This window comes from Polistes fuscatus, unplaced genomic scaffold, assembly GCF_010416935.1.
Source record: "Polistes fuscatus isolate 324 unplaced genomic scaffold, CU_Pfus_HIC Scaffold13, whole genome shotgun sequence".
Classification (NCBI taxonomy): Eukaryota; Metazoa; Arthropoda; class Insecta; order Hymenoptera; family Vespidae; genus Polistes; species Polistes fuscatus.
Genome location: NW_025113031.1, coordinates 926655 through 941019, shown reverse-complemented (window position 1 = coordinate 941019; position 14365 = coordinate 926655). Strand labels below are relative to the sequence as shown.

The following is a 14365-nucleotide window of genomic DNA, read 5'->3' as shown; positions in this document are numbered from 1 at the left end:
TTAAAGACGAGACAAGAGACAGCCAGACGTAACTTTCACCTTTAGTTTTTAATCCATCCGGCATCTGTCTGTAGCTGGAATATTATTGTCACTCTATGGTTACATGTTCACTGTAGTTGTATTGAACAAGTGGTCTACTGGAACTGTTTAAATTTAATTAAAAGTATAATTATCAAATTAGCTGTTTGAATGTCCTTATAGGCGCACAATGGATATTTCTGTGTGATTCTGTAAGAAAAATTATTCCACTGACCTACTGCAGAAACGTATCGTTATAATAAAAATAACTCGATAGGGATTGAGCTTGATTTTTTTCTTTATTATTTTTCTTCTTATTTTTCTTCTACTACTCGTTCGTCGTCGTTGTCGTCATCGCGAAAGTCATTGGTAGGTGGAGGACTCTCGGAACCCTTTTGGTTTCTTATTTCCTCATAAATAATTTTAATGACGCACCGTAGCAGTTCAAATATATATAAGGCGGGATCCGAGACCCGTACCTGTAGGCAGCCTTGTATTCTTATTTATTATGTTACCTATACATATATACACGATTATATGCATGCGAGAAGTCGCGGGATATGCCGCGGGATGAGTCTATGAAAAGACGAACGAGAGAACGAACGAACGAGAGAACGAACGAGTTGCGAACCTGTTTTTTGTCTTTTTATGTTAAGCTTTCTTTTGCCCTCTACGCAACCGAGGCGACTCCAATTAATCAATTTCGAACTTTACTACTATCGTCACCTTACTTCTCTTTTTCCTTTCATATATTATATTTTCTTAACGGACGACTTCTATTAATTTAATTTAACGTTGACATTAAATAACGACCAATAGAAAAAGAAGAAAGACAAAATTCCATCATTGTTTAGATTTTAATTACCGAATAAAAAAAATTTTGCGATACCCCTGAATTTTATATTCAAAAATCAAATAAATACTAGTCCATTTATTGTATTTAATATCGAGCACCAATAATATCGAGAAAATACATATTTTCTATTCATTTAGTAAATAACAAAAATGAATTCATCAAAATTGTATCTATACAATACGTGAACATCATATCAAACGCACATAGCTACTATTCTGTTTATTGCATTAGAAATAAAAGAGGAATAATATAAAAAAAGAAAAAAAGAAAACTAAAATTCTAAAATTCGATAATAAACATTTGTGAATTGAGCAAAGGAAGAAAGTAGTTTTTAAAGGCAATCCATGAGAGAGAGTCGTGCGAAACGCACGCTTAAGCGCATGCTTGAGCGCACGCCAAAGCGCACGCTAAAACCAATAGAAGGATTTTGGCGACCGCGTGGCGGCACTGCTGTCGGCACTCGGAGTGGAATAGGCGTGGCTTAAATGGGCCAATCAGTGGCAAGTATTATAGCGCCGTCTAAATTGGACGGAGATGAAAAGTGACACGCCTCCGTGGCCTCCTACCACCAGTTGGAAGCTTCCTATGGTTTTCTGTTCGATTCGATTCAAACTCTACTCGCGAACGTTGCGTTTCGCGCAACGGTTGTGTGTGCGCGCGCCAAACTCTACGCCAAAAATTATTTTCGATTTGTCAGTGTCACTTTTCGCGATACCGCGATCTCAGAAATGGCCCGTCGCAAGTATTTTATTATTTTGTGATTTTGACAGTTCTACAATTGTACGGTGTTGTTGTACGGTGTCCCACAGAGTTCATCTTCTGTCCTTTTAAGGTCCATTGACCAGTCTTCCAGAAAATACAATTATGAAGGTACGGTTGACTTATAGTATGTTTATACCAACGCCTATACCTGCGCTTTATTTATACGAAAGCCTATTATCCTCTTTGTTAGAATATATTTATGTGTATTTATGTGTCAGGTCGATCGTAGGTTAAATTATGTCAAAAAGAAACTTCCAATTTGATCAAATTAACAGTGCACGCAATTATTGCTTCATCGTATGATTGAGTTGTCATTTTGGGTATATACACGTGACGTTGATTTCAATGTTTTTAAGTATTATCAAATACTTTTACACAGACATTACAATACGTGGGAAGCTTGATAAGGTTGACAAGAGCGTCGGTGGACAAGAAGAGTTGTCTAGTTTTACACGATGAACGATAAGAAGAATCTTGTATAACGCTCCTAGGAATAATTTAAAAGGAGAAAAGTAAAACGCGTTTTTATTAGGACAATTTGACGCATTACTTGTGGCTTTTTGATATTACGCGTTAAAACTCTTATCTTATCTTTAATATTTAATCATTATGGTCTTGTCATGATTCTTATTATGTTATTAGATTATTAAGTGTTTGTGATTGTAAAAGTGTTAGGACTTCTTCGTTGACAATATAAATGAAGTTTGGTGGTGTTGGTGGTGGTATTGGTGCATTGCATCCGGTTTAACAGATATCTATACATGCATACTCGCGTTCATCTTTCGTCGTTCACAGTGTTACCCGTGAGACAGTTCCACAACCCACACGAGAAGGTGTGGGCTAAAGTTCCGTCGCAGCTATGGTACGACGTGTGTGGTCCAGTAAATTCTCCAAGTAAATTCTCGACGTAAATTCTCGACGTAAATTCTCAACGTAAAGCGCAAAATGGCGACTGGACATCAGCCTTATCCGAAGTTATAACGGCTTCGCGGTTTTTAGCTTGTCGCGCTTTGCCCTCCTCTATAGGATTTGCTTTCAAATATCTTATGGGAGTACGTAAGAACGTACATGCAACGCGAGCTACGCGTTCCTTTTCCTCGCTATGAACTATGATTATTCTAACCCTTTTATATCTTTCATTTTAAACTTATTTTAAAAGGTATTTATTTCTTTTTATTACGAATTTAACTAAACTTTTATTTATATTCAATTATTGAATAGACATGAACCTATAAATATATATGTTTTGTCATTCTTTCTATAAAACTGTTTGCAGAAGTAATATTTGTATTAAAATCATTTATATTAAGTTATAAAACTGACCGAAAATGTTGACAACCAAATTCGAACGATCGGGAGAAAAAAAATGAATGTGCTTTGATCGTCAACACGTCGTATTCCTTTCAAAATTCCCAGAAAACGTTGACTTTTACGGTGTTATAAAATGATAATAAAGCGTAGGATCGGGGACAAAGCCATGTGAAAAATATGTAAATGACTCTCTCTCTCTTTCTCTCTTTTTATTCTTTTTCCTTCGAAACTGCACTGCGACGATGAATTAATAATGGGCAAGAGACGAACTCACGCACACGAGGATGCGCGTTTGTGCCGAGCCAATGCGGTTATGCTAATCGGTAGAACGATTTTATTTCTCTAAGCCACACGAGTGGGAATTTTGCTACGTCGATGACAAAGTGCTTCTTCGGATCGGAGACAAATAAAACAATATTAACGAAAGAAACAAACCAAAGAAAAAAACAGCTCAAAAGAACGAGTAATACGTAACACCTTTTATAATAACTGATTTGTAGGAAACGTAAAGTATTAAAAAAAAAAGTATTGTTTAAAAAAGAAAAGTTTATTTCGAATAATAAAAAAAACAAAACAAAAGGAAAAGAAAAAAAAATTAAAAAAAACAAAATAATTTTGGTGCTAATTTCTCTAATGATCAAGATGTAGAGTTTTCAACAATAAACTAGAAATAGTACGAAGAAAGGCACACTATACCAGTTTCCACGAGCAAATAACATTAGAAAGGTTCCCTATACAAATCCCGAATCAAAGTATCACCTCGGATTCGAGGGCTTACAAATTCGTTGGGCGTGTAAACTTAAACTATCCGAAGAAAAGAGTGTAGGGATAAAGGGAAAAGGAAAATGAGAAAGAAAGATAGAAAGAGGAGCGGGATAAAGCATTCGGTACACAGTATTGTTACGGCTCATTCGTTCCTTTGGCAAAGATCGTTGATCGGTTTTGGTCGCGTGGTTAATACGTGGTTCGAGTTAATCGTGAAACGGATTCTTCAATAGAACTATATAGAGAAGAAGAGAAGTTTCTATCTCTCTCTTTCTCTCTCTTGCAATGGCAGCAACAACAGCAGCAGCAGCAGCAGAAGCAGCAGCAGCAGCAACAACCACAGCTTCTCTTTCTCTTTCTCTCCCTCGGATGTTCACAATAAAAGAAGAGAAACGACGAGACCGCTGACATTGTCCACGCAAAAGCAGAAATCGGATGATGATTTAAATGGATTTCGAGTGGCCGGCGTTTTACACATGCTCTGTCTTTCTCTCCCCTGAAAGGTAGAACAAGCCTAAAGAAGCGAAGAAAAAGAAGGAGGAGGAACACCATAGATACCTGCGGAGAGTTTCACCATAGGGGCCTATCTTTTCTACGAAGAAGCCACGAAGAAGAAGCTCGTGCCCTTCTCGTAGGGTAACACTCGAAAGTCCCTTCGAGAGATACAAAAAGTTTACAAGTATTATTTTCACCATCTCCCTCTCCCTCTCCCTCTCTCCCTCTCTCTCTCTCTTACTCTTATATTAGTATCCTCGTCTTAGCTGCAAGAACTCTGCAAGGATACCCGTAGCGGACCACTTTGTCAACTTGTCACCTGGACTCGCCTCAGATACGCAAAAAGAAACCGAGACTCGCTCTTTTTCGCACCAGGAAGTCCAAAGATATTTTTTTCTTTCCCTTTTTCATTTGGAATCAAAGCGAAGTGGAGGAGTAATGGGGAACGGGGTGGGTGTGAGAATAAACGGAGAAGAAAACTAGATAGTAATGTATTACTAATCCGATATTAAAGACAACTTCAACTTATAAATTGGATGCTCGCGTTATTGGTTTTCATTTATTTCTGAATTTATTCAGAATTGTCGATACCTATAGGGAAAGTTTCTTAGCATGTTATTATAGTATTTATGGGTATACATTTTGATACAGGATAATCGGATAATCGTATAAAATTATTCCAAGGGAATAATCCTACTTTCCCAGCTACAACAAATTCTAGATTGAAACACATATTCGCGTTGGTCTCCTTTCTTACACACGCTTTTATACAAAATGGTCATGAAGCCACCATTTCTCTCATTCGAGTGGATTTCAGTCCCCTTTTTCAAGAGGGTAAGAAAGAGGGGCCTTAGTGGGTATGACTTCCAAAGCTTAAAGCCGATCAACAGGGGGTCTAACAGGCTCTCTATGAAGGGCCCAGGTCTGTCGTCCTACGATTCTCCGTGTTCCCTGTCATTTTGGGTTCGCGACACGATTCCCATTGTAAGCGATACTTATTTTCCCGCAAACCGAATCTATCTAGAAAAGAAAAAGAAGAATAAAAAGGCCTCCACCATATACATGTGTTATATACTTTTAATGTAGTCCAATGATTTGGTTAGTTTAAAAAAGTCATCTTTTAAATAATATCAAAATTAACAGAAAAATTAAATTAATCTCGGTTTTTTCATCTTTGTTTAATACAAATCAAATCTTATTATAAAATCGAGATTGTATATTCGAAGTATCCGATTAACATTGTTTGGACATAAACAACAGCGAAGATCTATGAATAAGCGAAAATATTTGGCGATAAGACTTAAAGTTTGACTACTCTTAGCGTAGGCACGTAATTCATATCTGATATACAGTATATTAGACGGATAATGAAAAGAAGTCTAATCCTCCGTTTTACGATCCTGACTCGCATGCGAGCAGGGGTCATTATTGTCGTCTATAACTCTCCGAAAGCTGAGCCTTAGCGTGGGTGCGGTACTAGAGTTATTCCAAGCTCGCAAACCAAGTGGCAAGTGCAATTTCCGATATTTATTACACCCTATTGCACCATTGTGAATCCGTTCTAATCGAATGAAATACATGGATACTCGTGTATACGTAACTTCTTCTTATTATTTAACCTGAAAATAATTGATAATAATGATTGTCAAACGTTTCCGAGGTTAAAGAGTCTCTCGATCGAATCTAACGTTTCTTTGGATCGTACTTTAGACATCTGTTTTGTGGAGGTTATTTTACTCTAAGCAACGTTAGGACGTTCTATCATCTGAACCAATAGCCAGCGAGTACCGAGCAACGGGTGGTAACTGCAGCCGGTTCGACGTGCGAACATTTGGTTGGTTATGGTTGCTGGTTAACCGTACGTCACAGTTCCACAAGGGTGTGCGGAGTTACATAATGTCATTGTAATGTGATACACGCGTTAGCAGCTTCCTACGAGTAGGCATTATGCACATACACGTAGAATATGTTTGTATTGGTACTCCTTACACGCGTAGTATACGTTGAAAGAATTCTAAGAGCATGGCTTCCAAAGCAAATACGTGTGTACAGCGATACGAGCCACCCCGTAGTAGCCAACCGTAGTCCCAACCCCTCTTTCGTCATAGAGCCATTTGTAATGCATTGGATTCCACTCGTAAAGTTCGTTCCGAGCGTGCGACAGACCTGTCAGGGGCGTGATTTTCACCGGGGGAAACCCAAGGGTGGGGGTAAACATCCCGCGACACCCTGTCCTTTGTTATTATATTCCTCGTCATTCGTCGGATCGGCTTTTCTCGCATCGTTGCCGAATTTACGAATCGAACGGTGGTAAACCCTGCGATTTTTCGCGCACATATTTTCTTAATAAGAAAAATATCAACGTAAACCCCGTTATTATTACGGGGAGAGTTGATCAATTCATGGAAGATAATCGTTCACGTTGGGATAAAGATAGATGAAGAGGGTAACTTCTGACAAGGCACCAATCTTGGCGACAATTGAAAAAATACCCCCTGCCATGCCTTGTTTCCCTCAACCAGCTGTTTATCCGTCAAACTCGTTCAGATCGTTTTTCCAATTAATACTCGCGTAAATTCGTAAATTTTAATATTAACAAATAATTATTAAAAAATAAAAAACCCCCCTCCCTTTCCGAGTGAAATTTAGACGAAATAAAAATGAAGATGGAATACCGATTGTAATCCTTCCTGATGAGAAAAAGATAGTTGATTTTTCTCGAGCCGGTTAACCGATCAAAAATATGCTTAACGTCCAGAACGAAAGGGCATTGTCAGAAAACGTAGGAAAGAGTCGCATCCATCAAAGTAGCATCCTTCATGCTTTTTCGTGACACGTTGAATTTCACCGATCGAGTCTGCATTTATTATACAGGGTGGGACAATACGATCTGTACGAGTCGCAGACGGAGGTTTGTATTTTTTGTAATGCGTGAAAGGCTTGCTTTTGTACGTCGAACGTTTCATTGTTTTGTTTTTTTTTTCTTTTCTTTTCTTTTTCTTTCTCTTCGATTGCATGACAAACGACCAGTGTTAGTTATCGTAGTCAAAAAATTATTATTGTCTTAAAAATATACTATTGTTGATGTTGAATTGTTTTTACAAAAATAAATGTAAAAATAAAAAAACCATGCGATATCTTGTGTGCTTATTTATAGACGGAAGTTGAGGATGTGAACGGCGATGGCGTGTGCGAAGGTACAGGTCCGAGTCTGGGTCCGACGGAAAGCACCGGTGGCCTCATCGGATCGGACATGTCCCCTGGTGTAATGGAGTGCGGTGGATGCGGCGAACGCGTCCGAGAACGAACTATTTTGTGCGTTGGCGGCCGTACATGGCACTCGAGGTGTCTTAGGTGTTGTGCTTGTGCCAGACCGTTGCACGATCAACACTCTTGTTTCTTAAGGGGCATGCGACTCTACTGCAGGCACGACTACGCTTTGTAAGTCATTTTCTATTCTTCATTTTGTATTATTTGCCTCTAGGCCAATGAAAAATCCGAACGAATCTTCTATCAAACGGTTTCCCTGATAAAAGTGGACACTCGTTTGTTTTGCAACCAAAACATCGTCATTTTTATTGACCATACTTGACCGTGAACACTTAGATGAAAATTATTGGGTGCCAGAGATCTTCTTACTTTTAATCTAAACGATAGACCGGTTAGTCCGGCAACCTTGTAGAATGCGAAACGTTTGAGAATCGAGTATCGTTGTCCTTTCGATGATACAGATACAGGGTTTAACCAATACACACCTATTACTCGAGATTGTATACGTTGTTAGGTATAATATGTGCCGCTCATTAAGCAAACGCAGTTAAGTCGAATCTCAGGATCTTCGTTGACCAATAAAAGGGAGTATTTTGTGGAGGACATAAATCGAAAGGGAACACAACGTGTAATTGGCACCGTTATCGAACCCAACTTTCGATTCATATACGAGATATCTCCTGGCTTTTCTCGATTTAGTGCCCTACCTGACAGAAACGTAATCGAAATGGATTCGATTAGATGTGTGTGTGTGTGTGTGTATGTGTGAGTATGTGTGTACAGGCGTTTATAGTTATGAAAGAAAAAAAGAAAGAGTAAAGAACTGCCGGGTACGAAAATATGTGTAACGTCTCGTTGTTTTTAATATTACTATTGGCGTAAATAATTATTCACTAATGCGATGTAAAAAGATAAAACAGTCTCACATTTGGTTTACTTACATTTTTACTGTAGGACTGTATTTAACGACACTTTAATTAGGGGGACTCGTGTGTAATTTGATTGCTCACGTTGAGCTTTCGATGTTGTCAGAATTTCACGTGAAAGAAAATAATATTAGTAGAAACGCGTTTGCTTATATAAATGATGAACTTTGGCATAGAAATGTTCGTTACAGGAGATGAGAAAAAAAAAAAGGAGCATGCGTGATCCCGCTAGTAGCCTCGTGTGTATGGACGCATATCTTTTTCTCTTCTTTTCTCTTCTCTTCTCTCGCATAGGACTTCGAAGAGCTCGAAATGACTCATCGATTGTATAGACGATCCTCGAGCAAAGACTTCCCAACGTGTTTATCCAACTGTCAATCAGTTAGCACAGTCACCTGGCCGGCTCACCAATATATTGCTGATACTTGACTTTGGTCAAGTATCGTGATATCCGATCGCGACGGATATCAAGCTCGATATCGCTGTCGGCATTATCAAACGGAAAAATCGACGGAAGGGAAGAGTAGAAATAACAGAGCCAACGAACAAAATCTTAACAATTGACAGTCGGAAATGTTCCGTTCGATTGACAATGAATCCCCCCGGCCGGGGAGGTGTAATGAAATTACGACGAACCCGATGAAAGCTTCGTTTTTTTTCGAGAACGATATTTCAATAGAGGAATCTGAACGATTCGAGTTTATGATAGATCGTTGAAATATTTCCAACGATATTTTTCGTTTGATCATATAGGTCGACGTATAAAGAACACGGTGCGAGAATAATTAACGCGTTTTACGAATAAGAAATGGGCACGGTTTTTAAGGTAAGAACGAACATGCGGGAGGTCCCGAGGAATCTGCCACGTAATTTTTTGACTCGTGCTTTCCGCCTCGTAATGCTGCCTTACGATGACCCGGTCGACGAGATCCACGACCCGTAGAGTCGTCGACAACAAGGGATTTCGAAAGATCCGACGAGCACTCTTCCTTTTCCCTCTCGCCTGATAAATGATTCTAAACTATACTGACGCGACATTAACGCGTACTTTTTTCCCTTAACGATCCACAATAATCCCACAAATTCAACTTAGACGAACTCAGTGTTAGACGAAATTTTCTTTACGGATGACGATGGGAAAAGATCGATGAAATATTTGATGATAGGGAAGAGGTTAGTACTCTCTTTTGGGGCCCAGATACCAGCACCAGCACCACCACCACCACTACCAGCACCACCCTGGTACTCTTTTTCCTTAACGATCCACGAAATCCCACAAATTCAACTTAGACGAACTCAGTGTTAGACGAAATTTTCTTTGCGAATGATGATGGGAAAAGATCGATGAAATATTTGATGATAGGGAAGAGGTTAGTACTCTTTTGGGGCCCAGATACCAGCACCACCACCACCCTGGAGGTGTCAGGCCCACCAGGGTAGTCGCGTGGCCTCATAAGATATCTCAGCGTGGGGGCGGAAGGGTCCGACTTGCGTCCCTTCATGCTTAGAACGTTCGTTCGCTTAGTCCGGCGAAACCGGACGAGGAATCGGGATGCACTTTCCGTGTTCATGAATATGATAATGGGCTAATGGCTGGCTAGTCGTTGTTTAATTACCGCTCGAAGCACACACATCGAGTTAAGAAAGGAGGAGGAGGAGGAGGAATTGGTGGGGAAAGATTCTCCAGTGCCATTCATCTAGCTATACGTGCTATACGTGCGTGTGTCGTGTAGCACGCTCGTGTCGCTGCCGGTACATGGCTACCGTTTACATCGAACCCCTACCTTTTATCTTGATTTTATTTTATTTCTTATTTTCTTCTTATTGGTGCAAGGATTTTACCCAAAATTAAAACACAAATCCATTATTTATTCCTAAATTAAACTAATTTAATAAACAAATGATACATTTGTTATTAACTTTTCAATTCGCAAACAATTTCGATTGTTCTAAACTACTTCTTCTTCCAAATGTATTAACTATTTCTTATTCGAAGACATTCCGCGAAACGAATAATATTCATCTTATTGTTCGATTATTAATAATGGTCATTAATAAAATAAAAGAAAAAATATATATAAGAATTAATTACAAGCAATCTTCGAAGAAGTTATATGCGAGTAGATATTGCAACTATAAAGGAATACACTTATAGAGGAACGATCTCAGTTCGCTTTTCACGTGCTAAAGGAGATAATAAATGACCGTGAAACACGCGGGACATTGGTCGTTGCTACTTACTTCCAGTAGACTGTCCACTATTTTTAAAAACATTTGTTTATTTGTCGTAAGAGTAAGAAGTCGTATCTCGGTGGACTATTCCTTCTCCCCAACTAAACAGGGTCTTATCTAATCGCGCGAGTGGAACTTGGAGAACCAAAAGAAACCTGCGAAATCGTTTCTTTTCTTCTTATTCTTCTTCTTCTATTTGTTTCTTTTTGTCAACGAAGAAGCTCAACAGATTACGAGCGGCTTTCATTTAACAGCAATACACCCCCTTACGATCCTTCCCCTTGTCTTACGCTTTCTACTTCGCGAGTATATCGGTAATTAATGCGAGAAAAGGATCCCTTTGCTCTCCTTTAAATGCCAAAGGGTCTCTACCCAATGAAAATACAAAAAAGACTGTACAAAATGTTCAAATCCTTTATTTAACTACGCTCATTATTTTCTGTGCTTTTCTTTTTTTTATATAACCATTTGATATAAGTTTTATACAATATACATATATTTCCATCTCGTTTTGCAATCATAAATCGAAGACCATTAAATTGATTAGAACATAAATGCATCGTGCATCGATAATGGATTTAAGTTCATGCGCGTAAGATTTTTGTACGCGACGATCCTTGATAAATCGCAATGGATATATTCCAGCAAGCACGCGACTCTACTAAACATTTTTCTCTTTCATTATTTCTTTTTTTTTTTTGTTTTTTTTTTTTTGCCTTTAATCCTTCTATGCAGCTGCGAATTCGCTTTATTTATCAATGCCGGATGTTCTCTTCAATACGAACGAATAAAAATAATATTGCATTGCATTATCCACTCTAGCCTGTATATTTTGTTTTTTATTCTTTTTGAAGTTATACTTCTTTTGGCGCGCGTTTGGAAAAAAGTGATGAGAGTGAATTGTTACGATGCGCGCGCACAGCGACACGAAAATCAACACTAAGAAGTCTGTCGTTATTCACGATGCGCGCGCAAAGCGATTTCAAATTTACGGCATGAAGTAATTCGTAAATAAATTAATTAGATTATAGTTATTAATTAAACCTTTATCAATATTTAATATCTTCATTTTATTTTATCATTTTATCTTTTCGACAAATGTGAAGTATTATATTGGCACGCAGGATAATTGAAGTCATTTTTGAGGTTATATTTTATAGGTTATATTAAATTTAGGTTATATTTGTTTTGGTACGCCAAAGATGTATAACTTCTTACGTGCGTACATAACTACACGCACTAGTTTTTTTTTTTTCAATTAAATAAATGAAAAATATACACGTCGACTGTAAATCGTTATTAAATCGGCACGAACTTTTCGGGCAACTTAATACACAAACTTTGTGTAGAAATTGTTATTGAAAAAAATTCTGATAATATGTTTCCAGAACATTCGGAGCAAAATGTGCGAAATGTGGACGAAGCGTAGGCGCAGGCGATTGGGTTAGAAGAGCCCGAGAACGGGTTTATCATTTAGCTTGTTTTGCCTGCGACGCCTGTTCACGTCAATTGTCAACTGGGGAGCAATTCGCTCTCCTAGATGCACGTTTACTCTGCAAAGCTCACTATTTGGATGTCATCGAAGGCAACAACACTTCATCCGATGGTGAGACTGCTCACGAATTATAGTCAATCAATTTTTACAATTGCACTAATTGTTTTCATTAACAAATCTCCTCTACACTCGAATGATTAAATTCAATGAAAATATTTTAAATCATATTAGACGTTAATGTATTAAGTTGGCCAATAAGTATGTGCGGTTTTTTTTCTTTCTCATTCCAAATTTTCCTAATAAATCATTTATTGGCCTACCCCAAATAATACAGGGTGTCTGAAAGTTCATCCGTACGAACGCGTTGTGTCTTCTGAAAAAAAAAGAACAAAATGTTACACATAAACGATACAAATGTTCACGAATAACGATCCAATGCAATGTAAAACGAAAAACAAAAACATATTCTTTTGCATAGAAGAAAGCATTTGAAAATATTTATCTAAATTCACTCACGTTGGTTAATGAAAATCCTATTTGCATTTAGCGATCATGGTCATTCTTTAATCGTCACAGTTGAAAGTTTCCACACATTTATTCAGATAATCTAAGCAAGGGAGCAAAACTAATGAATACTTTCGCAGAAGGCGGTGACTCCGAGAGCGGTCATAAGGGTGGTAACAAAGCAAAGAGGGTAAGGACAACATTCACCGAGGAACAACTTTCCGTTCTCCAAGCTAATTTCCAGTTGGACAGCAATCCTGATGGGCAGGATTTAGAAAGGATAGCACACGTGACTGGACTAAGCAAAAGGGTCACGCAAGTATGGTTTCAAAATTCAAGAGCGAGGCAAAAGAAACATCTTCATACGGGAAAAATGAAAGGCCAGCACGGTATTAATCAAGAATTTATCAAATTTCAACATTTTCTCGATCGATTTCTTTCCATTCTTTTTTACAACAGTCAAATTTTTGCATTCGAATAATCGATCATATATCTTTTTTCTTTTTTATCGATTATTACAGTACACCAATCCCCACCAAATTCTACAACATCACCGGCTGACTTCAGTCGACACATCAATTTACACCTGACCTATTCCTTTCAACATCAGCAACATCAGCACAGTCAGCAACCGGTGCAACTCAGTCCAGCTGTCTGTAAAAGTCCCACGCCTTCGATTTATCATAATCATGGTATGCCAAAGAATCTTAGAAAATTATTGTCAAATAAAATGTTTCTTAATTTTTTTTTTCAACGACGAGATTTCTTCGAAACGACCAAAAAAAAAAGAAAGAAAAAAAAAACAAACTTTATTCGAGCACTGCATGCATTTGTTCTTCCTATTTTTAGGTTCGGAACAATCAATGGATGAACTCTCGCAAGATTCCATGATGTTATCGATGCCGAACGAAGTATAATTGGCGCCGTTGGATCGATTGAGTATTTTTGTATATACTCTTTTTCTTTTTCTTTTTTTTTTTTTGTGTTATATTTTTCTTATCTTTCGAATATATTATCAGAGCTTTCGTTCTAACGCTAATTCCGGATGGACCATCCAACGGCGCGTTGTATTTTCATTTATCTTAGAACTCGACGAGATGATCTAAGGTATACTTTCCATCCTTTATTTTTCATCTTTATAAATGCCTACTTGTTTCTAGCATAAGTGGTGGATTTGAAACAAAAAAAAAACGTTTGTTTAACTAATCCAATTGCGTTAGGATAATTAAAGAGGCTGTTAGAGCCGATTTTGTTGTTTTTTTTTTTTTTTTCATTCTGAACATTTTGTCTCAAGAATTTCGAAAGGATTCGATTAATTGATGAAAACGTGCCAATTATTTACCACGCGAAACTCGAGAACGAACTCGTAATGTCTAAATCAATCATTTTTTTCAAAGATGAAATTATCATGAAAAAAAAAAAAAGAAATTCAGACATCTAGAAATTATTTATGAATCTATATAGTCTATATAGATGATAATTTTATAAATAAAAATCGATAATCGCGACAATTATGGATCATTCGATGATCGATCGATAGATTACGGGATTGGCGAATTGGAATTCGTTTTTGTCCATGCTCTGCAAAAATATTGCTAATTAAATCTAGTTTTCCATCGGTTACTTTGAAATTTCATTGAAAAAAAAAAAATGGCTTCGATTCTCCTGCAACGATAGTGCAAAAGAGAGATATTTTAGGGTGTGTTGTAAATAAATAATTTGATTTGTAAA

At 37.7% G+C, this 14365-nt stretch overlaps 1 protein-coding gene across 2 annotated transcripts; it reads left to right on the top strand.

Moving 5' to 3' along the window:
* The first annotated feature begins 1497 nt into the window (after positions 1-1497).
* Positions 1498-14365, top strand: LOC122513689 (LIM/homeobox protein Awh). Of its 2 annotated transcripts, none has more exons than XM_043630120.1 (6): positions 1498-1744; positions 7365-7648; positions 12024-12241; positions 12778-13023; positions 13156-13326; positions 13484-14365. In XM_043630120.1, the coding sequence occupies exons 1-6, from the start codon at positions 1739-1741 to the stop codon at positions 13549-13551; spliced, it is 993 nt and encodes a 330-aa protein (XP_043486055.1). In that variant the 5' UTR covers positions 1498-1738; the 3' UTR covers positions 13552-14365. The 2 variants fall into 2 exon arrangements, with proteins under 2 accessions (XP_043486055.1, XP_043486053.1); XM_043630118.1 differs by having other exon boundaries at positions 12775-13023.